The sequence below is a fragment of the Callithrix jacchus genome, chromosome 6 (assembly GCF_049354715.1).
Source record: "Callithrix jacchus isolate 240 chromosome 6, calJac240_pri, whole genome shotgun sequence".
Lineage (NCBI taxonomy): Eukaryota > Metazoa > Chordata > Mammalia > Primates > Cebidae > Callithrix > Callithrix jacchus.
The window spans coordinates 160,369,686-160,396,167 of record NC_133507.1 but is presented as its reverse complement, the minus strand read 5'-3'; the positions used below and the strand labels follow the sequence as shown (position 1 = coordinate 160,396,167).

Here is a 26,482-nt window from a genome sequence, read left to right as displayed (position 1 = left end):
GGCCCTCCTGGTCAGCCAGGAGAAAGTAGGTGGCTCTCTTTCAGGTCAGTTGCCTCAGGCCAGGTTTGGATGGGCCGACCCTCACCCCAGGGGCGTTTCTCAGTGGTGCCTTCAGCTCTGGGGTCCTGGGGTGAAACCCTCCCCTGTCTCCCTGCTGGTGGGCAAGCCCAGGCCCAAAGCAGCAGTATGCATCTGCCCTCGGGGTCACCCCCTCTGCAGGCCCCGCCGGCCTGGCCAGCCTTCAGGATGAACGCGCCTTTCTGAGTTGCTCTTGGCCTGTGCTTTAATCTCCCGCCAGGTGTGTACACGACAATACCTTATCAAGTGAACTTTTTAAAGCTTAAATAGCGTCTTTGAAAAGGAAAATTGTTTCCGGGTTTTCTTTTTTATTGATTTTAATGTAAAATAGTACTTTGAAGTTTACAATTTATGGTTCCCTGGGCATCCGATGATGGGGAAGAAGGCTCGGTGATTCTCGATCCCCTTTCTTCTGCTCCTCTCCCCCACTGGGGCCCCCAGGGACAGTGCGTGCCTTCCAGCCAGCACCTTCATATTCAGACCCGTTGCTGCCACGTTGCATTTTCAGGGGATCAAGCCTAAGACATAGAAAAGATAAGAAAATTGCCCCTAATGAAATCCAGAAGCAGCCGGCACTTTCTCCCCAGACCCAGAGACTCTAGGAGAAAAGAGAACTTAATTCAAACCAGTCCCGGGGCCAGAGGCAGCTTTGAAGTTGCTGCATAAAGTCTCAGCCACTGGGGGAGGGGGCGTGTAAGGAGATGACAACGATGATGGTGACCTCCTTAACCCCTCCCTCACCTGTGCGCGGGGACATGGGGACTCTGGGGACACAGGGTCGGGGTGAGCGCAGCATCCAGATGATCTTGATTCGTAGGTTCGTTGATGAAGTTTATAAAGGTGTCTCTGAAAACGGGATCTTCTCAGGCGCTGACAGGAACCTCTTAATGAATTGGCCTTTGCCTTGAAACCAACCAACTGGGCAAAGCCATTTCACTTTCCCCAACCTTTGGAGTAGGACGGGAAGGCTGAGGCTCTGGGAACGTGTGTTCCTCATGTTACATGTGTTGCTGTAGGACGGGAAGGCTGAGGCTCTGGGAACGTGTGTTCCTCATGTTACATGTGTTGCTGTAGGATGGGAAGGCTGAGGCTCTGGGAACACGCGTTCCTCATGTTACACGTGTTGCTGTAGGATGGGAAGGCTGAGGCTCTGGGAACACGTGTTCCTCATGTTACATGTGTTGCTGTAGGACGGGAAGGCTGAGGCTCTGGGAACACGCGTTCCTCATGTTACATGTGTTGCTGTAGGATGGGAAGGCTGAGGCTCTGGGAACACGCGTTCCTCATGTTACACGTGTTGCTGTAGGATGGGAAGGCTGAGGCTCTGGGAACGTGCGTTCCTCATGTTACACGTGTTGCTGTAGGACGGGAAGGCTGAGGCTCTGGGAACGCGTGTTCCTCATGTTACATGTGTTGCTGTAGGACGGGAAGGCTGAGGCTCTGGGAACATGTGTTCCTCATGTTACATGTGTTGCTGTAGGATGGGAAGGCTGAGGCTCTGGGAACACGCGTTCCTCATGTTACATGTGTTGCTGTAGGATGGGAAGGCTGAGGCTCTGGGAACGCGCGTTCCTCATGTTACATGTGTTGCTGTAGGATGGGAAGGCTGAGGCTCTGGGAACGTGTGTTCCTCATGTTACATGTGTTGCTGTAGGATGGGAAGGCTGAGGCTCTGGGAACACGCGTTCCTCATGTTACATGTGTTGCTGTAGGACGGGAAGGCTGAGGCTCTGGGAACGTGTGTTCCTCATGTTACATGTGTTGCTGTAGGATGGGAAGGCTGAGGCTCTGGGAACGTGTGTTCCTCATGTTACATGTGTTGCTGTAGGATGGGAAGGCTGAGGCTCTGGGAACACGCGTTCCTCATGTTACATGTGTTGCTGTAGGACGGGAAGGCTGAGGCTCTGGGAACACGTGTTCCTCATGTTAGACGTGTTGCTGCTGCTGTGGCCTTTTGTAGGCAGGTTAGTTTTGGGAGTCATGGCACCCTACGTTGTTGTTTTCATCATTGCTGAATGGCACCCACTGCGCTCCCCACACTGCCGTGGGTTCCTTGCCTCTGGAATCGAAGGTTATGAAGAGGTTTCATACAAATCATGCCACCTTCTTTTCTAAAAGCAATTACGTCTCTTTAAGTGCATCCAGGTACTTTCCTATGTAGAAATGTATCTGAGAAGCACAGAGCAGCAAACACAAGCTAAAGCCTGAACGCTGAGAGGCTCGTCCTAAGCCAGCCTTCGCTGTGCCCGCGGGGCCGGCCCTGTGAGGTGCGGATGGTGGGGTCAGCACAGTGCCCACCCTGGAGGGGGCAGGGGATCGGGAGGGCAAGCTCTGGGCAGGCACAGTAAGACCTGAGGGGGTCTGCCCACCCGGGGGCGGGCCAAGGGCGCTTCTGGAGGGGGCAGGGCCCAGGCTGAGTCTTGGAGGAATGAGCATGGCACAGGACATTATGGAGAAAGGGCTTTCCTGAGGGAACAGAGCCCGACAGCGCAAACCCGCCCGCCTGGGCTGCGTCCACGGAGCTAGACCTTGGTTCTGATGGCAGGGGCTCTTTCCGGGCCTCGGACTGCGGATTGAAGCATCGCAGCCAGATCTGGGTGTCAGGCAGGACGACTTGTGGCAGCTTAGGTGACAGACTTGGACACTCCAGGGTAGGACCTGGGGCCAGTGGCCAAGCTCAGGAAACAGCAGCGGAGACCGGCCAGGACAGGGCTGGAGAGGCGGGGTCATCTCAGGGAGAGTGGAGTGAGACGGGGTTGGGGCAGTGGGAGCTGATGTGGGGTGAGAGGGCACTGGGCGAGGTCTCGAGGTGCTGGCTTGGAGGAGGCTGAAGGGTACTAGGCAGAGACCCAGCGGGAGAAGCTTCTGGTGGGGGTGGGTGAGGGTTCAGTAGGGACGCTTTTGCTTCAGTCAATTCTCAGGAAAAAGTGAGAAAATATCCATCCAAGTGGGTGGTCGGGAGTGCCTCGACCCAAAGGCCCCTTAGTAAGGAGAGCCAGCAAACGGCCAGTGTGTATGGACGATGCCCCAGGGCATTTGTTGACATAGAAAGGCAGCCCTCAGCGCCCACAGAATCCCCAGATGCTCGTTGGCCGTGGGTGGCCACAGGGCTGCAGCCTGTTGGCCCCATAAGCTCGGTTTGCTCTGAGACTCCTGTTGACTGAGGGTGTGGTGGGTTTTGTTTAGGGTCCTAGTGGGGGAATGAATTGGAAGGTCATTTTTTTCCAGATGTTGAAACCCAGCTGTTGAGTGAATTATTGCATTTAGATTCCGTTGTGGCTTTTGAAGGTGGTATGTACAGCCCGTAACCTGATGGTATGCGGTAGGTGAGAGCTAGACATGCCCCGTGACATGGCTCCTCCCACAGAGCATAGCTGGGAGGCTGCACACGCGGTGGCCAGCACCGCCTGCTGTCCCCGCCCAGCTCTGCTCTCCTGGGAAGCTGCGGCTGTAGACGTTGTCTGGAGGCTGCAGGTGCAGGTTGCTGATGACCAAGCCAAAGGGGCAGTGCTGTGGCAACGAAGGCACCAGAGCAGGCCACACTGAGGCCACGGGACGGGATGCGCAGTGCCCTGCAGCTTCCCACGGGACCTTCCTAAGTGCACAGGCCACCACTTGGAGAGGCCGCCCTCCCTGCTAAGCACCATGCCTCCCCTCTGCACGTGCCTCACGGGCATAGCCACCCTCTGGGCACAGCAGTCATGGCTTCCCTGGGCTTGCCGGCACTGGGGGTGTGCCTTACAGGCACCTGCCCACCTTCTCTCAGCGACCACCCTTCCACCCATTTCTCCTGCCTCTGGAGCTGACGGTCAGTGGACCCACGGCCTCAAGAAACATCAAGCCCACCCCTCTCTGCCCCGGAAAGGCCAGAAGCGACCCCATGGAAATACTCTCCTTAAAGTGATGGCTTCAGAGGCCCATGGCACATATTTCAATCTTATTTTCTAGCGATTGAGTTATTTATTAAAGGTTTAATTCTGGAAATAAAATGTGAGTCCAGTTTCCCATTTTCTTTGTAGCATCTATGAAACAGGGACATTCCTTCAGCTTCCTCCTGTAGGAGGGTCATGACAGCCATAGCGTGGCCCCAGAGATGCAGGGAATGCCACGTTCAGCTTGCTTTTTACAGGCAGAGGCGTTGTGGCCCGTAGCAGAGAAGGGCCATTGCTTATCATACCACAGATGGGTGCTGAGCTGCACTCAGGCACCTCATATTCCCACCTTCTTAGGTCTAGCAAGTGTGTGGGGTCACCACCCAGAGGGCGCCAGCCCAGGGAAGTGAGGGCGAGTGTGTGCACACCCTCCTCCGACAGCGCCCAGCACCCTCATGCGTGGCCAACACGCCGGTGCCCACGAGTCCAGGCTCATCTTTCACATTTTCTTTGGATTGGCTTTGGGACCGCACCACACACCAAGCCGAGACACCAGAGACTCCCTTGGTGTGAACTTCATTTAACGGTGATTTTAACAGGACTTCGTCTTGGAGGGGGGATTCGAAGCAAGATCGCTCAGCAGCACTTCAGAGCGGGCAAGCAAAGCCCTCCACGTGCACACAGCGCTCTGGGAAGGACGTGGTGTCTGCACAGAACATCTGTGGTTTTCGCTGAAAAAATATCCTGGCTTTAAAATCCACACCAAAAGCATGGCTGGAAATGTGTTATTCTGTCCAAAGAAAAAGGTTTTATGACAAGAACTTGATTAAAATGATTAGAAGCCGGGCTCCTTGGGATGACGTGGGCAGTTGAAAGCAGAGGATGGGCCCTCAGTCCTGCCGCCCGCTGGTCGCAGCCGCGGAGGAAGGAATGTTGGTCAGAGAGGACTGCAGGGCCCGGGCCTTCCAGCGTCCAGTGCAGGGCTCCGGGTCCAGCAAGAGTAGGAGGACTCCTGGGTGCCGAGGCATTCTCTCTGCCTCGCCACTGATTAGACTGATTTCTCCCTCCCAGCCCTGCAGTGGGAGTGCGGACACCAGCTCTGCACAGGCTCTGAGGCCAGCGCCACGCTTCCTGTGTCACCACGATTGTGAAATCGCTGTGCTTTGTGGCAGGGTCCCAGCGGGTGAGAAGAAACCTCTCTCAGTCTAGGACTGGAATCGCGCTGAAGAATGTCACACAAGTTTTACAGGACCGGAGCAGAGGTTTGGGCAGCTCCAGCTGGTGGGCCAAACCCTGCCACCTCTGCTCTTAGTAAGATGTTATCAGGACACCCCAAGGCTCACACTTCCACACATTGTCGTGTCTTGGACACCAAAGAGGCAGTGTCACGTGGTCCTGGCAGAGACCACGTGGCACTGACTCAGGTCAGGTGCCTCCCGTGTGACCTGTGGCAGGAAGCTCGCTGACCCCTGTCTGGATTCACATGGTGTCTTCTGCCCCTAACGATGGCCCTCGGGTCACAGATCCAGCGTCCTTCAAAGCACTTCGTGCAGCCGCTGCAGAGGCTGTTCTGGAAGTTGTGTGGACTGAGTCTGAGAAGCAGACTGCTCAGAAGGCCCTCAGAGTCTCCTGTACTTCCCGTCTGAGTTCCAGAAGTGAGTTTCTCGGCTGGCAAGGTGCCTATGTGTGGATTTGGTGCGTGTTCGGAGTGCAGCGTTTGTCAGCTCTGACTGGAGCCACCGAAGCTCCGCAGTCCTGTGGCGCCACTCTTCTCCCATCCGAGCTCGCTCATGGGGTGCAGGCAACAGGATCAGGCAACGCGTGCTCCCGGCGTGGAATGGGCCCTCCCGCTGCCTCAGCAGTAAAGGGACTCATCGTCACTCGTCTGTCCTCTAGGGAGTAGCCCATGGGATCTTCACCTGGCATTTAAGTCCTGGGTGTTTGTGTCACCTCCACCACCAGAAATCAGAGGAACTTTCCAATAAGATTGTGATCTGTGGTTGCCCCTGAAAAGGGGTCACATTGAATTTTGATCATTTTTGTTTCTTCTGGTCAAAGCTGATACTTTCACTGATATCAGTGGGGAATTTCATTTTGTAATCAAAGCTGAATGAAAACCAGAGTTTTAGGGCCAGCCCTGCTGCCCTCTGCCCTGATGTTTCTGGAAGGTCCTTGGTGGTGGGCAGGACCCTGGGCCGGGTGAGTGCACTTCTGGCTGCCCTCCAGGAGGGGTCTCTGAAGATCCACACGAAGGGAGGCATGCATGGGTGATGCTCTTGGCCCATGCGCATGTGGTGGGGAGGCCGTAGGGACGCAGAAGTGTGCTTTAGTGCAGGACGGGCTGGGCTGAGCAGCTCCGGGAAGTCGGCGGTGGTGAAACCCTGAAATGGGCATGTCCTGCAAGGGCTCAGTGAGGGTCCCCCAGAGCTCACAGCACAGGCGGGGACCGCATAGATGAGGCTTCGTGGTGAAGATGTCAGGAGACTTTTAAAAGTCCATAGAAAATGCATATTTTGAAAAAACAGTGCATGGGCTTCAGAATGGTTTGCACCAAATAAATTCACACGAATTTGTTGTAACGTGTCTGGACAGGATCTAGTTTGAGGCACCAAGGATAAGACATCAGTTTGGGAAGAGCCCTCATTAGAGCAACATGAATTCTGCTAAAATGGAAGCAGGAACAAGCGTCAGGTTTGCAGTGAAGCTGCGTGGAGGATGGTGGAATCACTGATGCGTTAGGAAAAGTTTATGGGGACAGTGCCTCAGAGAAATGAGATGAAGCCCACAGCTCCAGACCGTCCACATCAACTTGTGGGGAAAAAATTCATCTTGTTCATGCCCTGATTGTGGAGGACCAACAATTAACACGGGAAGCAACAGTCAGCTCCATGGCGTCTTGGCCGCTCAGCTTACCCAGCTCTGCCTGGAGCAGCCTTTCCACTCAGCGGGTGCCACACCGTCACGCCCAGATCCGCTGCCGACAGGAGCAGAGCTTTCGGTGGGAATGTCCATGTGGACTCGGGGTCCTGAAGCGTTTCTCTGAACAGGCGTAACAGGAGGGGGAGCACGGCTTTCCCAGGACCATCCTGAAGACAAGGCACAACCTCAGCACTGCTACTGAGAGCGAGAGGCGGCCCAGTCCCAGCAGCTGGTCAGCTGTAAAGGTCCCCACAGCAGCTTTGGGAAGCCCAGGGCATTCTGCCTGTTCTGGAGGAAACAAAGAATGACAACATCTGCTTATTGTGAGAGTGTTTTGAGAAAGTTCCTCAACACTTTAGCAGAAAATCACTGGGAGAGTTTACCCCCAAGGGTCTTTTTTTTTTTCTTTCTGAGATGGAGTTTAGCTCTTACTGCCCAGGTTTGAGTGCAGTGGCACAATCTCAGCTCACTGCAACCTCCGCCTCCTGGGTTCAAACAATGCTCCTGCCTCAGCCTCTTGAGTAGCTGGGATTATAGGTGCACGCCACCATGACCATTGAGCTTTTGTATTTTTAGTAGAATTGGGGTTTTACCGTGTTGGCCAGGCTGGCCTTGAACTCCTGACCTCAGGTGATCCACCTGGCTTGGCCTCCCAAAGTGCTGGGATGACAGGTGTGAGCCACCGCGCCCAGCCCCACCGAGGGTCTTCTCCACAACAGTGCGCCTGCTCACTCCTCATTAAACCAGGAAACCTTTGCAAGAGCTTTGAAGAGAAATCGTTAGGCCCCCACCTTACAGTCCTCAGTTGGCTTCTCTGACTTCTTTCTGTTTCCTATTCTTAGAAAAATCTGCAAAGAGCACTTATTTTTCTTCCGTTAATAATGTAAAAACAGACTGCACTGGACATGGTTAAATTCCCAGGACCCTCAGTCCTTCCAGGAGGGACTACATGGCTGCTGTCACCCTGGCAAAAGTGTCTTGGACTTGATGGAGCTTGAGTTGAGAAACAAAGTTTGTATTTTTTATGTTTTAATTCCATTTTTCCAGGAACTTTCTGAGGTCCCCTTTTAAAAGGCACCACTTCTGTTCCACTGTCCTCGCCTACACAGGTCTCTGGCACCTGGGCCACTGCAGGAAGACACCAGACCACCTTTCTCGTGGGGACCCTGCTGTTGCCCAGGAGAGCGAGGCCATGATTCTGCCCCCCTCACCCAGAGAGGAGTGGTTAGAGCCCAGAGCTGAAGAAGGCAGCCCAAATGCCACAGGAATCTGCTGAACTCCCTCATTCACTGATAGCACGCCCGTTGCTTCCTAACTCAGGCTGCTAAGATCATTAGGCTGCGGACTGATAAGTTGTTTGTGTTAAGGAGTGTTTTTTCCTCTTTTCAGGTAGAATATTTTCCTTATTTCCCTAATATATCTTAAAGAATTTCCAATGGTTTGTCTTTTTCTAGTGAATTCTCTTACATTTGTCATCAGCTTTTCCTTTAAAGTTCCTTAAGTGTCTCATTTTGTTGTTAATTCCCCTTGCCCCCGTGTGTGTTGGTTTTAGGGTCTTCTAGGGTGATTCAGGAACACGCAGGCTCCCTAGGCAAGGCTGGCAGGGGCTCTCGGCCTCACGCTCCCAGTACTAGGGGCGGTGAGTGGCCGCCGTGTCTTCAGTGAGAGCTGTGGAAACTGCATTGTAGCACCAAGGGCCGCCTGATGGGGCGAGCGGAGCTGACCCACTCTCGGAAGGGAGGACCTGGCCTGGGAGGACTGGAGGGAGGATGGAGCAGAGCCCGGGAGCGGGGATGGGGCCGGGGAGGGCGTTAGTGGGACGGGCAGCTGGCTTCATCCCCCAGGTTAATGCAGCTTGTGCTATTACAGACCACCTCCAAAGTGTGCAGAAAACAGCACAGCAGGAAAGAGTGACCCTCTCACTCTCACTAAGCACGCAGAGTGGAGCCTGTTGGCTTGCACCGCAAAGACGTGTCTGAAATGAGCCCGGATCACACGTGGCTGACTCCCATCTAATTCAGCGCGGGCTGCCAGATTTCAGCCTCTGCTGTGTGGGGCCCTTAGCCTGCCAATGGCCGAGGGGGCTGAGGCCAGGCGTTACCAATGTCAAAGGGAACCTTGGGATTTTGTGACTGTCTGGTCCTCTTCTCGGCTGACCCAGAAACACCTTCTCCTGCCCTTTGCAGAACGGTGGTCATGCCCATCGCCAGTGAGTTTGCCCCGGACGTGGTGCTGGTGTCGTCAGGCTTCGACGCCGTGGAGGGCCACCCCACGCCTCTCGGGGGCTACAACCTCTCCGCCAGATGTAAGTGGGCCTGTGCAGGACTGAAGGGTCCCTTTTCACTAATGACCAAGCTCCTGGCCATGCTGGGAACCCGTCCATTTGGGAGGCCCCAGAACCCAGAGTGGGCAGTGGGAGCTGCAGACGCGCAAGCCTTGGGCACTCTGCCCAGGAGGGGCCCAGGGCACACGAGGCTTCCTCTCTGGGATGCAGGTGTCCAGGGTCCTGCAGGCCACCTTCAGGGGCAGGGGCAGGTCCCTGGTCCCACTGAGAGCTGAGACGCACCCTGTGCTGCTTCTCTGGCAGGCAGTGCCCCTAGGAACTGTAAGGGGAAGTTGCTGGGAGCACGGTAGCGTTGCGAGTTGAGTGAGGGAGCCCAGGCTGCGCGGGGGCTCTCAGGATCAGCATTAGATGGGGGCCGTGCTCTCAGGATGGGAGGAGGGACTATCCAGCGGTGTTCCCGCTGTGCCTCAGCAACTCCCAAGGAGGTGAAAACCTCCTGGCATCAGCTCTTGGTACACAGAAAGGCCTGGCCGCTTCCCCAACCCTGGGAGTCCCCAAGGACCCTGGAGAGCCTCCCATGGCCAGAGCATCTCGAGACCTTTGACAGCCCTGGTGACGTCCTCAAGGACTTGGCATCCATAGTGTGCTACCCTCCCCACTCCTGTGGGCACAGGTGGCCAAGGAGGGGCCATCTCTCTGGCCCTGGCCTGTGGAGTGTGTGGCTCACCCAGGAGACCTGAGGTGGCCCCCGGTGGCCATGTTCCTATGGGGCCTCACACAGTCCACCTGCCCCCAGACCACATGGCTTAGTGGCTGGCAAAGTGACCGGACAGGGCAGAGAGCTCCCACTCTGCCCAGCACCCCACAACACCTGGCCCGGAGCACCGTGGCCACCACATCTTCAGCTTCCTCCTCAGTCCCCACAGCTGCCTCGAAGCCCCTGTTTGTTTCCATCAGACGGGACGAGCTGAGGCTTTGGGAAGTTAAGCCTCGTCATCCCATGATCGGGGCCACTAATCAGTGCTGCGTGGCTCCAGCTCTCTAATCAGTGCCAGCCTGGCCTGGCTGAGGGTGGTGATTATCCTCACCCACCAGGCACTCCCTCCCAGGATGAGTGATGTGGGTGCCATGGCGGGACTGTGGCTCCTGATCAAAGCCAGGCGGTCAGACCTGGATATGGGAGAACCCATCAGGAGCACACACAGCCTGTGCACACGTGTTCACATGTTGAGAGTATGCAGATAACCAGAGCCCGGCTGGCCCTGCCACGCTCTCGTGGTCACAGCCCCTCTGGGGGTGGCCGAAGGGCAGGTGGCCTGCAGCCTCTGAGTGGGGCTGGCTGCCCTTGTTCCTTGAGCAGATGATTTGCTGATTAAAAATCAAAGCCTTGAGGCCATAATTCCTACTCTCAAACACATCAAAGAGGAAACGCAAAACCGAAACTCTTCAGTTAACTTATGAAACCAGACCCAGCCTCGCCATGTGTCTCTCTGCCCCAGCCCCCTGGTCTTGTGATGCCAGGAGGTGCGTTTCTGGGCGGCCTTCCCCATTCACCATGCTGCCCCCCCCCGGCCACCACATGCCCCCCTGTCCACTACACAGCACCCCCGTCCACCGCACGGCCCCCCAGTTCACCACACAGCCCACCCCCATGCCCCCCCATCTACCACTCTGCCCCTCCATCCACCATGCCGTCTCCTGTTCACCATGCAGTCCCCCTATCCACCATGTGGTTCCCCATCCACCGTGTGGCCTCACCATCTGGTTCCTATCTACCACGTGGCTCTGCCGTCCACCACACGGTCCCCTGGCCCCCACGTGGCCCCCCGTCCACTATGCAGCCTCCTGTTCACCACACACTCTCCTATTTCCCATTGCAGGTTTTGGGTACCTGACGAAGCAGCTGATGGGCCTGGCTGGTGGCCGGATTGTCCTGGCCCTTGAGGGAGGCCACGACCTGACCGCCATCTGCGATGCCTCCGAAGCATGCGTTTCTGCTTTGCTGGGAAATGAGGTACGAAGACCCCAGAGACCCCACGGGACTCTATATTGACAGGCTCGGGGCTGTGGCCTGGCCACCTGAGGGCCCCAGAGCATGAAAGGCAGTCAGTCTCTGACCACGTGGATGCTCGCAGCTCCGCCTTGCACTGCTTCCCCCTGCCCTTACCTCTAAATGTGGCAGAACTGTGATTGTGGCTGGAAGAGGTGGGGCAGGACTGGAAGGAGCCCTTTTCTGGTGAGAAGATGGCTCGGGGTCCGCTGCAGGGGGGCTGCGCCCTTTCAGTGCCGTGATCCCTCTGTGTCCGTTACATGGAACACATTATGAGCAGAGGTTTTCTTTTTCTTACTCTCTTCATTTCCTCTGTGGACAGACGACTTCTCTAGGGAATCCTCACATGAGTCCCAGTCAGTGGTCCTGAGGCGGACTAGGGCACTTCTGCCCAGCAGGCCTGTCTGCTGCCCTGAGCCCCCAGGGGCAGGGCTCCGTGCTGCGTCCCCACCGACACTGCCGAAGGGAGTCAGAGATACCGTGGTCTGTACAGCCAGGCCTCCGAGACCTGAGTAGAGAAGAAGAATGTTCCAGAGGCTTGGGGCGAGAGTGCCACCTGCAGTGTTCCATTCCGGTGCCATCCTGGGGCCCAGGCATCCCTGCTCCCAGCACGGCCCACCAGCTGTGGGCCTGCGAGGTCGGGGGAGGAGGCAGGGCCATCACTGCCGATGTCACATCCAGCTCCAGGAGTGTCTGAAGTGTGTGATACCAGGTGGAGGGGACCTTTCATTCTGAGTTTCTCTCGTGCACTTCCTGAGCCTCTGAGTCCATCCACAGGCTTTGGGTGTGAGTCCACATTACCACAGCATGACTCAGTCGGTGGCTTCCCCACACGGAGCTCTGTCTGGCTGCCAGTGCAGGTCTGAGAACAGCCAGCTGGCGCGTGGGGTACTCAAGGGCCGTGTGTCCAGATCACAGGACCACAGCAAGTGGACAGCAGGGCAGTGCCTGAGGCTCTAAGCACACCAGATTCACAGGCCTTGCCCCGAGGGGCAGGGTGGGAGTCTGCCTCCTGTGCCCTCTGGGACTACCCTCTCCAGCCCGGCAGTCCTGAGGACAGTCTCAGTAGAGTCGGGGTGACAGGGCACTTAGTGGGGGTGTCCTGGTACTCAGCGGTTTGCAGGAAACTTGCCTTTTCACCCCTGTTTGGTGCTCATCCCCCACCCTCTGGGGGGCTCCTCTGGAAGCAGCATCCTCGTTTTCGGCTCAAGGAAAAGGCAGCACTCTACCATCCCATCTCACCTGTCTTTATAAGAAGCTCTCCCCAGCCCCCTGTATTTGGGAAATCAGTGGGGCAGCAACTCAGATGCCACTGGGTCAGTGCTGCCTTTTGCCTGTCCGCGGGCACTCCAGACCAAGGTGCTGGTCCCTAGGCCCTCTCTTCATCAGCCAGGTGGTCACACACTCGCAGGTGCCCCGCATGCGCCCGGCTCTGGTGTCTGATGGCTCCTGCTGACAGGCACTCTGGCCTGGCATTGTGGGGTGGGCAGAGGGGAAGCAGGGACAACATCCCAGGACACTCCTGTGCAAGCCTCCCCGATGGAAAGCTGGCCCTGCTCACTCCACGACGGTCAGATCCGGGTGCTGTGCAGATGCGGGCAGCGCCCAAAGGCACTCGGGGTCACGAGTGGTGGGGACACGTCAGGCCTCATGGGAGGCCACGGGCCCCTGTATGAAGCACGGCGCTCAAGGGGTCGGGTGTGCAGGCATCATTGGCATTGTCTGGAAACTGCAGGGCGAGAGTCTGCTCTCTGGCCACGGTCTGCGGTGGCCTCAGCATGGGCAGGGTGCCTCACAGAGGATGCCTCATGCACCGCAGCCAATGTCACGTCCAGCCGGGGAGTGTCTAAAGTGTGTGACACCACATGGGGGGGTGGCTGTCATTCTGAGTGTCCCACATGTGCTCTTCCTGAGCCTCCAGATGCATCCTTCAAGAGAATCCCGAACCTGCGGAATTCTCACTGTGAACGTTAGAACAAAAGGGTGTCTTCCCTACTGCTAACCCCATTACGAGAGGAATCCCACTGGTCACAGCCAGTTCCCTCCTCCACGGCCACTGCCCTCTGTCCCTGGGAAGCAGGTTGGGAACAATGGGGACCCTGCTGCTAACTGGGTGCTGCTGTAGCAGAGGAAGCCGCGCGTTCCTGGCCTGGGTCTCCTCGTGAGAGCAGAGTCTTACTGTGAGTAGTCAAGACCCCCATGTTCCTAGGGCCCCAGGCCGCCAAGGCTCCAGAACCTTCCTCCCTCCCCTTCTATCAAGGCTGATTCGAGGGGCAGCATCAGAGATGGCAGAGGGGGACCAGGGCTGCAGGTCCTGCCTCCAGCCAGGGCCTCCCCAGTCAGGGGTCTGTCTCCCACTGGGCCAGAACTGGAAGCAGCAGGGAGTGTCCTCTGCCCCCTCCCCCAGCCCTCAGCCGGCCTGCTGCCATGGCTTTTCCAGATAGGTCAGCTCTGTAATCCTAAATGTTGGAAGATTCACTCTGAGAGAAACCAGCTTTATTTTCCAGGAAAGGTCTTGTTCAGACTCAGGCCTGAAAGCCAAGCATGCCAGAAACATCTCCAGGTGACACACACAGCCCGCCCGCCACAGCAAGCGGCCGTTCCAGACCAGGAAGCCAGGGCGCTGGGCGGCTGCCATGTTCCTCAGGCCCTTGCCGTTAGAGGGTCCACCCGTGAGAGAGGGCAGCTTCCTTAGAACCCGCATAGCTCCGTGTCTCTGCAGTGACTCCTGATCTAAGGGCCGGGTGAGGACTGCAGGTTCGCAACAGGACTCGGTGCCTTGCCCCAGTGACCAGGCAGCTGCTGAGGGAGGCCCAGGATGGGCAGCGCTGAGCCTTGGCTCGCCTAAAGGCTGCCACGGGCCCTGACCCAGACATGGGAAGCCAGGGAGCTGGTGGTCGGGGAAGTGAGCACTGCAGGGGTGTCCCAGAGAGGAGGGAGGCTCAGTGGCTTGAGGAAGTAGAAGACGCCAAGGGCAGAGTGACCTTGGGGGTCAGTAAGAGCCCAAAGGTGCAGGCACCTCAGGGGAGGACAGCTGGGCTCTTGCAGAGGGCGTGGGGGACACTGAGCCGGCCAAGCTGAGAACACGCGGCAGAGGGGGAAAGCAGAGAGAGGGACGCATGGCTGGGCCTGAGGTGGTCTGTTGGGCCCCCAGAACCCCTGAATCTTTGAGGGGTAGGTGCATAGGTCCCCTCACACACCTGCCAATAGCTGACAGTGGTGTCTTAAAGACTGCAGGGCCATGCCCTGGCTTGGGGGACTGGGAACGCTGCTATGACCCACTAAAGAGCAAGACCCCTGGGCACGTCATCCCCGGCATGTCACCCCGGGCACGTCATCCCCGGCATGTCACCCCAGGCACGTCATCCCGGGCACAGCAGACCTGGAGTGTTCAAGGCTTTGCTGGAGGAGCAGCAGCAGGCCACCGCCAAGATCAGGGCCTCGAGGGGAGGGGCGGGACCCGCATCACCAAGGGGGATCCCTGTGGGACCTGCCACCTGGGCTGCTGCTTCCTGGGCCATCATGGGGGCCTGTGGTAGCCAGAGGGGTGCTGAGAGGGGATGTGGGCAGTGGCTGCGGGTACCAGGACATACCCCGCCTTCTCCTGGCCCTCTTTGTGGGTCGGGGATCATGTTGAGGTTAACATAAATCACAGCACATCAAAGGTGCAGGTGGCATCCCCGCAGCAGGCCACAGCCAGTGACAGGCTTGATGAAATCCCAGGCTGCTGTTAAAACGTCCAGAGCACTTTACAGGTCCTTTCCCCACATAAAACAGTCTCTTCCCACTTTTTGCTCCACTTAAAGGGCGACTGACATACCTATTCCCCACCATCCTGGAGCCCTACGGTTCTTCTGGCTGGTTATTTTAAATAACAATAGAGAACCTGCTTCCAGCTGCCGCCTGTTCCTGCTTCCTGATGCGTGTTTGCTCTTCTAACGAGAAAAATCTCCTCTTAAACACATCAAAAAGCAGGAAGCACTACTTTTATCAAGGTCTCTTTAAAAATCTCTTTAATGCACAGAAGTTGGCCTGGACCCCGCTCCTCTGCCCGGCAGCCTTTGATGAAGGTTGATATACAGTGTGCCGGGCGACCTGGCAGGCACAGGCGGGGCCGCCAGCTCTGACGGCAGCGGCCTGCAGGGACCCTGCGGCTGCGGAAGTGGCTGAGTTATCGGGTGTGTGGGACACGAAGTGCAGAGGGGCCTCAGCGTCCCTGCTCCCTGGTCAGAGCGACCCCTCTGTCTTCAGCGCGCATGTCTGCAGGCCGCTGCTGCCCTCGGCGACCAGTTTATTTAGCAGTTTCCATGTTCAGTTGTCTGCAGCTGCCGGTGAGCATGGGCAGTGGAAGGTTACCATCGGGTGTTGCATGTTGCAGTGTAGACGGGCCATGGAGTCGTGTGGGCACAGGGCCGAGTCCGGCCTCCAGCCAGCCTCCATCAAAGACCCTGCACCAAACCCCCACAGGGAACTGTGGCTCAGGCCATGCCCCTGGGAGGCCGGGGAAGGGCCATCTCTCCCATCTGAGACCATGCCCAAGGCAGGTTTTTGCTTGGGTCGGGTTTCTACATTAGTCACGGGGCATTTCAGTGTTCAAGTCACCAGCTCATTCAACCCACTCCAGGATTCCTGGAAGACATTTGTGGAGCAGGAGGTGGGATGTTGTGTGGAAAAAGGTTTTCCGCCGGGATTTAGCTCACCAGCTACACTCTGATGCGTTGTGAAAGGTGTGGATGTGAAGCAGCTCTAATGGGGTAACAGACACCAAGTGTGTGAGAGACTGAGTGGGATCAACCTGAGAGCTGGCTGCCTGCTTCCAGCCATGCTTCCTGTCACACTCACACACCGCACACGGGCACCCTCTTGTACACGCACACCACAGTCACACATGCACACACCACAGGGGCACCCTCTTGTACACACAGGCACTACATGCAGTCTCATGTGCACACACAGGCACTGCACTCAGTCTCACACGTGCCCACACACAGGCACTAAACAGTCTCACATATGCACACACACCCCCACAAGCACGTGCTGTCACGCACATTGACACACATGAATGCTCACACACACCCCACACTCTCACACTTGGCCACACTCCATGCCAGCAGTGATTGTTTTATCTGCATGCAGCCGTGTGCGGCGTGCACGGGTTCCACTCTGTGTTTCCAGTCGGCTCCTCTTTCCATATGGGCTGCCAAAGCCTCCCTGGCGGACTTTCAGGAAGGCAGAGCCCAGCTTCGTGGCCTTCAGAGTTGAAGGAACTATGGCTGCACACAGCAGGGCCCCCTCTCTGGGCCCGTTACCTGAGTGTTGCGATATAAGGGACATCTCAATGCTCCCCCGTCCCTGGGGTCCCCTCTGTAAAGCTGCCTGCGTACATCCTGCACAGGCCCGGACCAGGGCAGGTTTGGGCTGCTCCAGGTTTGCTTGTGACAGACAGAGTTGTGATGAACTTCCCGGGCAAGCCCCCAAAACACCTAGGTGGCTGTGCCTCCGGAAAACGTCCAGGAGAGGAAGGGGGGGCGCGGGACGTGTCTGTTCACCTTTAGGAGATAACATCAAGCTGCTTTTTAAAGGGTTGAAGCTGTTGTCAGCAGTGGCGTGAGCACACCTCAGCAGCACTTGGCATTCTTGCCCTTGATCTCTGCCAGCTGGACGGGGGTAACACTGGCAGGGTTCCAAGGTCACTTCCTCATGACCGCGACGGCTGAGCAGCCCTCATCTGCCTATGAGCCACGTGGACTTTCCCTTCTTGTGAAGTTCATGTCTCTTGCCCATTTTTCTATTGGGTTGCCTTTTTCCTGTTCTTAGTGGGGTGAATTAGACAGACGGACAGAGGGAGGGAAGGAGAGATAAAGGTGAGGGGGAGCAGTGCCCTGAAGCAGATTCTCCACACATTGGCAACCAGCTTGTTTGAGCTAGGGAAGACATACCCACACACGTGTTCTGTGCAGTGGATTTACTACTTACAGACAGGCAGCGGGGGACGGCAGAGGCCCGGGGCACCACGAACCAGTCCCCCAAGCCTCGGAAAGCTGGCCAGGTGGGTGGAGTCCCATGTGCGTGCCCCTCTAGGAAACGCCCCATCCTGAATTTCATACAGCGAGTGCCGTGTGACACACTGAGCTGAAGCTCTGAAGGGTGCCCTGTTTCCACTGGTGGGGCACGGGGACAGAGCCACGGTGGCCAGCCTGTGGCCTCCGCATCTCAGACCGTTTTCCCCAGCGCAGTCCACGTTCAGTCTCGAGAACTACAAGTATGAGGGGCCTGGGTGGGTCCAAGACCCCCCAGAAGAACTGTTCTGCAGGCTGGTGGGTGGGTCTAAGGCCCCTGGGAGAACCGTCTGCAGGCTGGTGGCTGGCAGCTGGGTGTGTGAGTTCTCCCTGTCCTCTGGAGGAGCGGCGTTAGGAGCAGAATCATCTGTTCCTTGACTGAGAGGACTCTCCTAGGCTGCAGGTTTACTTTGCGTGAAAATTCTAAGTTAGGGATTCAGTGACATTAACGGTTATAGGTCCATTCGAGTTTCCCATTCCTTCTTAATCTTGAAAAGTTAGGTTTTACCAGAAAATTCATTTCAACCTGAATTTCTTCAGATTTCTTGGCAAGAGTCAAGTGTCCCCAGTTTCCCACCTTACATCTCTGCTGTGCCTGCAGCCGGGGCCCCTCTTCATCCCGGGGCTGTCCCTGTGTGCCCCCTGGGTTTCCTCCGTCCGTTGAATCAGGCGCTTCTGAGAACCCCCTTTGAGCGGCAGCACCCTGTTTCTTTTCAGAATTGATTTGTCTTCTTTTCCGTCTGTTTTCTTTCCTTCTTGCGTTAGGACAGCTGTGTTTTCCTGCTACCTTCTTACACTGAATATTGCTTTTTAGTCTCCTGCTCTCTGCGTTTAGGGGTGTGCATGGCTCCAGCATAGCATTCAGCCGCATGTGACATCGTCATAGGTAGCGGTTTTCATTATTTTTTAATTGTAAGCATTTCCTAATTTGTATTATGATTTCTTCTTTTGCCCATGAGTTGGCGTGTTGTCTGATTTCCAAATGTAAGGACTCATGGCTCTCTTCTTTGCTGTCAATTTCTAACAAATGGCAGTGTGGTAAGAAGAGGAGGTCTGGCTGGCATTTTTCTGTGTGGAGACGTACTTTACAGGCCAGTACGTGGTCAGCCTGCAGAGACATTCCACATGTGTGTGAGATAATGTGTCTTCTCCGTCTGTTTCTCGGAGTTCTGTTTGTGTTCATTAAGCAGAGCTTGCTAATTGTATTGTTCATATTTTGGTTTTCCTGACTGATTTTTGGCTGGTTGTCTGCCAAAGTCTCTCACCATGGTGGGACGTGTACTCTCGTTTCCTTTCCATTGCCCATTTTTACTTAGACATTTTAAAGCTGCTTTACTAAGCACAGACATTTGACACTGTGATGAGCTGAAGTTTTCCCACAGCACAGTGAACTCTGTATATCCAGTAATGCTCTTTCCGTTACATCTCTTGTGCCAGATACTGGAGATGTGACCCCAGCTGCCTTTTCCTGTGTGACTTTCAGCCTCCCCTGAAGTTTCAGATGTGTCTCCTATAAACAGCAAAAGCCTGGACGGTAGATTATTTTTGTGTCCAGTCCAGTGGTCCCTGCTTTGAGTGGAAACGTGGGTCATTTGCTGCGGGCTTGCTCCCTTTTTCAGATGCATCTTACTTGCTTCTGTTTGTCCCCATTTTCCGAAGCTCTTGCCTTCTCTTTTCTCCCTTCTTCGGCATAATTGAGGGTTTCCTACGTTCCATTTGTTCCCTCTACTGAGTCCAAAGATGCAAAACCTGTTTTCTTGTTTTTCATTCATTATTTTTAACAATCAGAGCATGTGTTCTCAATACAGTCCGCACCCTCACTCCTGCCTCCATGCAAACCGGAGCCCCGACTGGGCGAGCCCCGATTAGGGTGTCAGCGTAAACACAGAGCACCCAGCTGCATCTCCTTCTACTGCCTAACTACTCATCAGACATTGACGTGTAACCAGGGCCGTGAATGGTTTTGGTTTTGTTGTACTAAACTCAGCAGCCCGAGCCCCGTCCTAGGTTATATCACTGGCTGGCATTTCATTTGATTGCACTGATTAGACACCATTATTATTTCTCGATGTCATCCCTGTTCCTTCAGGCTCTCCTGCACTCATGCCATTTTCTTGGCTCGTCCTTTCTTCCCGTTTCTCACACTGTCTTCTAGGATTATTTTCAGACCGCCTTAAGTAGAACGCACCCACTGCAGTGTCCCTCGGGAAAAGACTTGTGTGGTCAGCTTCCCCAGCTTGTACTCGTTACGGGGAAGGCCTTTATTTCACCCTTGTTCTTGGATGATAGTTTCACTGGATAAACAATTCTGGGTTGACAAGGATTTGCTCTTGACGCATTGAATATGTTAAGCCACTGTCTGCCTGCTTCCATTGCTGTTAAGAAGTTGGTGTGTGGGTAATGGCTACTCCTTGGAAGATTCTGTTTTCTCTAGCAGCCTTTGGAATTTCCTTTTTGTTTTTGATGTCCTGCGGTTTTACTCTGATGATGCGTAGGTATGCATCCCTGGGGTTTTCCCCTGCTAGGGTCTCAACCCTCCAGGTCAGGTTCATAAGCCTCAGGTTGTTTGATCATACAGATAAGTCCTGTATTTTTAACACATACTTGGCATATTTACTTCTTAGAATTTCTAACTGGTAATTTCAACAACTGCAGTCTTTAAGGATCTAATGTACATTCTTAGTAAATGTTCCATTTTTGGGTAGTTTTAAGATTTACAAAGACATTACAGAGATCACATACAAGCTCCTTATTCCCCTCAGAACATGTCTTCTACTGTGAATGTCTGACTTGGGCCGGAGTCACTTGTCACAACTTAGAAACCAACACCGGCTTGTGACTTACTCCATAGTGAACTCGGCTGTCACCAGCTTTGCCACAACCGCGCTTTCTCTGTTTCAGTGTCCTACCGGGACCACCCGTCACAGTCAGCCATTTTGTCTTTTGTCTCCATCTTTCCTCGTTCTCCACGGAGCATTGGGCACGTATTTTGCAGACCGTCCCTCAGTTTGCGTTTGTCTGAGCGTCTTCTCTTAGTTCTGTGTTTTGGGGAAGAAGATCACAGCACTGAAGCTCCAGTCACCTGTCAGGGCATGTGCTGCCAGTACAGCTCACCAACGTTCATCATTCGCTCGGGTCCCTCCATCAGGTTACGCTTTTACCGCCTTTCCAAATATATTTAGAAGGAAGTCACATTCAGTGCAGCGCACACTCGGGGGACAGAGTTGGGGAGGCATTAAGCCCCCCCCTCCTGGACAGGGGGTAGGTGCGTGCGCTATTTGAGATTCTCAAGGATTTGTCTCTACTCCCTGTGTATTCATGTGGTCATTTATTCCTATCCCTGTGAACTCCTGGATATCTGTCTTACACGTTGGGTCATGTTTCAATACCGAGTTGTTTATTTTGTTGCTCAGCTGGTTCCTGCTCTGGCCCCAGGGCACTTTTCAGAACGGCCCATCCCTCAACCTTCAGGCATATCCTGATTTCCCAACTCCCCAAGGTGCTCCAGGCTCTCCTTGTGTTTTCCCTGCCCCAGTGGTGGACTGAGCGTGCTCCGAGGAGCCCCGCTTGCCTTCATTGGAGAATGGGACTGGGGACCTCACTCATCTCTCCTGATGCAGGCTCGTGCTGGCTGCTTCCGTGTTGTTTGGGGCTTTTGTGACTGGGAGCTCATGCTTCCTGGAGGTTAACCAGCTGCGTTCATCTGAAACCTGGTGTGGGGATGTGTGCCTCAGATGAGGCCCTGCAGTGGTTTCTGCCAGGGCCCTGGCCTGGCGGAGCTGCCACTGTCTGTAGTAGCTGTCCACTCACAGTGTCTAGAACCAGGCAGATTCTCAGGGTCCCTTTGTCTTTTTACCTCTACCTGGAAGCCAGAGTTAAAACCAAACGCTCCTTTTGATGACCTCTGTGGGACAAGCTGCTAATGTGCATCTGTCCTGGCTCACCCATCCTTTCCAGCCTGCATAGCCCAAGGCTGGCCCCAGGACGCCTGGGGACATGGTGCTCTGGCCTCCCCAGTGAGGTCCAGCTTTGTTCTAGACCCAGCAGATTTTTCCTGTTGTATTTCTATATTTTTATAACCTATTTCAATCAACCAATATTTTTTGAGACACGGTCTCACTGTGTTGCCCAGGCTAGCGTGATGTGGCACAGTCTTGACTCACTTCAGCCTCCCCCAACCAGTTTCAAGCGATTCTCATGCCTCAGCCTCCCAAGTAGCTGGGACTACAGGTGCACACCACCACACCCGGCTAAGTTTTGTATTTTTAGTAGAGGTGGGGTTTCACCATATTGCCCAGGCTGGTCTCGAACTCCTGACCTCAAGTGATCTGCCAGCCTCAGCCTCCCAAAGTAGTGGGATTACAGGTGTGAGCCACCGCACCTGGCCAATCAACCATTTTTAACTGTTGTGTTGTAAATGCTCTGCTTTGCCCTATTGCCCTGTAATTTACCTATAAACTTATTCCCTTTTTTTTTGAGACGGAGTTTCGCTCTTGTTACCCAGGCTGGAGTGCAATGGCGCGATCTCGGCTCACCGCAACCTCCGCCTCCTGGGTTCAGGCAATTCTCCTGCCTCAGCCTCCTGAGAAGCTGGGACTATAGGCATGCACCACCATGCCCAGCTAATTTTTTGTATTTTTAGTAGAGACGGGGTTTCACCATGTTGACCAGGATGGTCTCGATCTCTTGACCTTGTTATCCACCTGCCTCGCCTCCCAAAGTGCTGGGATTACAGGCTTGAGCCACCACGCCCCACCTTATTCCCATTTTTATCTGCTGCCAGTGCTTAGGGAAAAATTCGGTGTGACGGATTCCCTCTGTGAGAGATCCCACTTCTTCCATTTACATCTCCCCTGACCCCACCTTCCACTGTCCTGGGAGAAAACCAAGATCAGGGGATACTTAAACACTCTTACTTATTAAGAAAAGACAAGGGAAAGAAAAGTGATGGGATAAGCGTCCCTCCCCCCATGTAACCCTGTGGCCTCAGTGGCAGATTCCGAGCTGGTATGCTGGTGACAGGCCACTCCTGGGACTGGCTTTCTTCCTGCTACTTATAGGAACCCACAAATACACCTTACAGTGTCCTAAAAAAAAATACATAAAGAAAATAAATCCACTTTTATTAAAAATTTATAAACCCCAAAGCACATTTGGCTTTTTAAAGTCATTTTTTCTGCTCCCTGGGCACATGCACCCCACAAGGGACTCTGCCCGGGAAACAGCTGCTGTCTCGGAACCGCCATCTAACGCACGTGCGGATTGTATCGGCAGTCTTCATATTCCTGTGTCTTTTCTTCCAGCTTGATCCCCTTCCGGAAAAGGTTTTACAGCAAAGACCCAATGCCAATGCTGTCCGCTCCATGGAGAAGGTCATGGAAATCCACAGTAAGTTGTCTGGCTGGATGCTCACAGGGGACATGCCCTGGTGGCGGCCCCATCCCTGTCCCACTATGCCCCCATCCCCATCCACCACACCCCATCCCTGTCTCACTATGCCCCCAGCTCCCTCCATCCCACACCGGCTGCTTCCCCAGGCCTGCAGCAGGAGCCCTGGCTTTCAGCTGCATTTTGTGAGCTGGTAGAAACTCACATTTAACCCCGACTGGATTTCCCACAGCCTGATGGAGTGGTTTTATCATCCCATCTCCCAGGTCTGGAGAATCAAGGCCTAGACAGTCTCAGTGTGGAGTCACTTGCTCCAGGTCCCCAGCTAGCAGCAGGGGCCATGGCTGTGAGCCTGTGCCCTGGGGACTCCAGCCTCTTCCCTGGACCACTAAAGCCCACGTCCTGAGCCGAAAGAATGCTTGACCTCACAGAGAGGCAGGGTGTAGGCCCTCTGCGTTCCGGCACTGACCCTCAAGCAGAGGGTCCTGGCTGCAGGGGCATGGCACGCAGCCTATCTCAGAGGCACCTCCCACACCCTGTCATCACAAGCCCAGTTTGCCTTTGAGATGACCCAGAAGGTTGAGACTGTCCACACAAGCAGGTACAGTCCAGAGCTTGGCTCCCATTTCCCTGTGTGGGGGAGTCCTGGCCTCAGAGCCCTGAAGCTGACCCTGGGCCAGCCCAGCCCTCCTTGTACCTGGTGCAGTACCCCTCCACCCCCAGCCTCTGTGAGGGCCCAGGCAGAAGACCCCTCAGCCCCAGCAACAATCCCCCAGCTCACCTGCTCCATGAGATGGGAAGGCTCAGCCCAGCAGGTTGGGAGCCCCCACTCCTGGCCACCCAGGGCAGAAAGGGGCCCGTGAGCATGGAAAATCAGGCCCACCAGACCGTCCGTCTGCCGTCCTAGGCCGGCTTGCTCCTGGAGGGTCTCCAGCCACTCACGATGGGGAAATATTTCCAGAGATTCTTGGTCTTTGTGAGTTTGCAGCTATGCAGTTGCCTGCCTCGTGCCTCTTCGAAGAGGGCTGCTTCAAAAATCACAAGGGATCGATGTCGTTTGAGGCTCAGGGTCCTGCAGGAACGTCCCAGGCCACGGAGCCTCCTGCGGAGTTGCAGTCACTGAACACCTTTCCTCTCCCTGCCCCAGGCAAGTACTGGCGCTGCCTACAACGTGCAGCCTCCACGGCGGGGCGCTCTCTGATCGAGGCTCAGACCTGCGAGAACGACGAGGCCGAGACGGTCACCGCCATGGCCTCACTGTCAGTGGGCGTGAAGCCCGCCGAAAAGAGGTGAGCGCCTGCCCAGCTGCCCGCCTGCCCCACCGCCCGCCTGCCCCGCCGCACGCCTGCCCCACCGCCTACCTGCCCTGCCGCCCGCCTGCAGGCCCACCCAGCCCCACTGTGCCCAGTGACATACTCTGCAGGGTCAGAACCTTTATGGCACATGCCCTACCAAGCTGGCAGGGCAGGCCCTGGGAGAGGGATGCCCATCAGACTAGAAACAGGCCAGGTGGCCCCCTCCATCCAGTGCCAAAGCCCCTTAGAGACACATAAGGAGCAGTAGGCCCTGAACAGATGCCACCTGGGCTAGGCTGGCAGCTGGGGCAGCGCGCGGCCTTTAACCCACGTTCTGTTCTCTCTCTGCTGCGGGGCATGTGCCCCACGCCCCTGTCTCTTTCTCTTGCGGGATGCACAGACCAGACGAGGAGCCCATGGAAGAGGAGCCGCCCCTGTAGCGCCCCTCGAAGCTGCTGTTCTCTTGTCTGTCTGTCTGTCCTGAAGCTCAGCCAAGAAACTTTCCCGTGTCACGCCTGCGTCCCACCACGGGGCTCTCGGAGCACCCAGGGACACCTGGCGTGTGACAGCCATGGGAAGCCTTTCTGCCGCCTGGGCCCACAGGTTCGAGATGCACATGCACACCTGGGCGTGGCGGCCTCACAGGGAGCACGGGACAGATGCGGCTGACGCGCAGACACTCGGACACGCGCAAGCCAAGCACACTCTGGCGGGTCCCGCGAGGGACGCCGCGGTAGAAAGAAGCCTGCGGCGACGAGCGGCCGAGCCGCTGAATTCCGTTGACGCGAGGCACAGAAAATGAGCATCAGAGATCTGATAATGCAAAACAAACTTGACTAAAACAGGTGCTTAAAGTTTGATTATCACACGCAACTCCACAGTCTCTGTGTAAACCACTCGACTCATCTTGTAGCTTATTTTTTTTTTAAAAGAGAACGTTTTCTACGGCTGTGGCCTGCCGCTGTGAACCATAGCAGTGTGCAGTGGGGGGGTCTGCACCCAGGTGGGGGACAGAGTGACCTTTAAAGAAGACAAAACCGGACAGAATCAGGAGTGTGAGCCTGGGGAAGCTGGCTTGAGTTTCTCAAAGCCATCGGAAGATGCGAGTTTGTGCCTTTTTTTTATTGCTCTGGTGGATTTTTGTGGCTGGGTTTTCTGAAGTCTGAGGAACAATGCCTTAAGAAAAAATAAACAGCAGGAATTGGTGGGACAGTTTCCTGTGGCCAGCTAAGGCTGGCAGTGCTGGCCCCATGACCTGGCCTGAGCCCCAAGCTCGGGCACCGGCCATCATCTCCGGGGCCAGGGGCTGTAGCCCGCCGGGCCCCATTTTGCTTTATTGCTGTTTAAGGAAAATGGAGGTAGTTCCAAAAAAGTGGCAAATCCCGTTGGAGGTTTTGAAGTCCAACAAATTTTAGACGAATCCAAAGTGTTCTCTTGTCACACATCACATAGCGATTGAGCATCTCCATCTGGTCGTGAAGCATGTGGTAGGCACACTTGCAGTGCTCCGATCGGAATGCTTTTTATTAAAAGCAAGTAGCATGAAGTATTGCTTAAATTTTAGGTATAAATAAATATATATGTGTATAATATATATTCCAATGTATTCCAAGCTAAGAAACTTGATTCTTATGAAATCTTGATAAAATATTTATAATGCATTTCTAGAAAAAGTATATATATATATATACACACACATTTATATATATATATATATATATATATATATATATATATATAAAATGAATGCAGATTGCGAAGGTCCCTGTAAACGAATGACTTGTGAATTTGCTCTAAAGGTGCTTATGGAAAGGGATCCTGATTGAAATTCATGTATTTTCGAGCTCCAGATTGGCTAGAATTCAAATCGCCAACACATTCGCCACTGGGCAACTACCCGACAACTTTGTACTTTAATTTTAATTATTTTCTAACAGAACCCTTTCTGTCTCCAAGCCTTCATGCACATATGTACCTAATGAGTTTTTATAGCAAAGAGTATAAATTTGCTGTTGATTTTTGTATGAATTTTTCACAAAAAAGATCCTGAATAAGCATTGTTTTATGAATTTTACATTTTTCCTCACCGTTTAGCAATTTTCTGAATGGTAATAATGTCTAAATCTTTTTCCTTTCTGAATTATTGCTTGTACATTTTTTTTAACTTTCAAAAGTTTTTTAATTATTTTTGTTTTTTTGTTTATTTTTGTACAATGAGTTTTCTGTAGCATACGGAATTGTTGCCGTCAGAGTTTCTTTTCAGAAAGTGACAGGAGGGACCGTAGGTCTTTTCCGAGTGACACCAACTATTGTGTCTTTCCTAGTCTGTCCTAGGAGCTATGTAAAGACGCCCAGGGCTCTTTTTACCTTCAACACTAGTAGTATTATGAGGGTGGTGTATTTTCCCCTCCGTGGCAAGGACAGGGAGGGTCGCTTGGGATGCCCGGCCACCCGGGAGGCTTGCCAGATGCCGTGGGCAGTCAGCATTAATGAAACTCATGTTTAAACTTCTCTGACCACATTGTCAGGATAGAATT

General features: G+C 54.6%; 1 protein-coding gene across 12 annotated transcripts in view; it reads left to right on the top strand.

The window, feature by feature from the left end:
* HDAC4 (histone deacetylase 4) overlaps positions 1-25,604 on the top strand; it is a 372,535-nt gene extending 346,931 nt beyond the window's left edge. For all 12 annotated transcript variants that reach the window (XM_078328916.1, XM_035306239.3, XM_078328922.1 and 9 more), the window contains 5 exons: positions 9,056-9,174; positions 11,034-11,167; positions 22,566-22,650; positions 23,798-23,939; positions 24,346-25,604. In XM_078328916.1, coding sequence (XP_078185042.1) covers positions 9,056-9,174; positions 11,034-11,167; positions 22,566-22,650; positions 23,798-23,939; positions 24,346-24,385 — 520 coding nt within the window. In that variant the 3' untranslated portion in view covers positions 24,386-25,604. The remainder of the gene's footprint in view (positions 1-9,055; positions 9,175-11,033; positions 11,168-22,565; positions 22,651-23,797; positions 23,940-24,345) is intronic.
* The last annotated feature ends 878 nt before the right edge of the window (positions 25,605-26,482 follow it).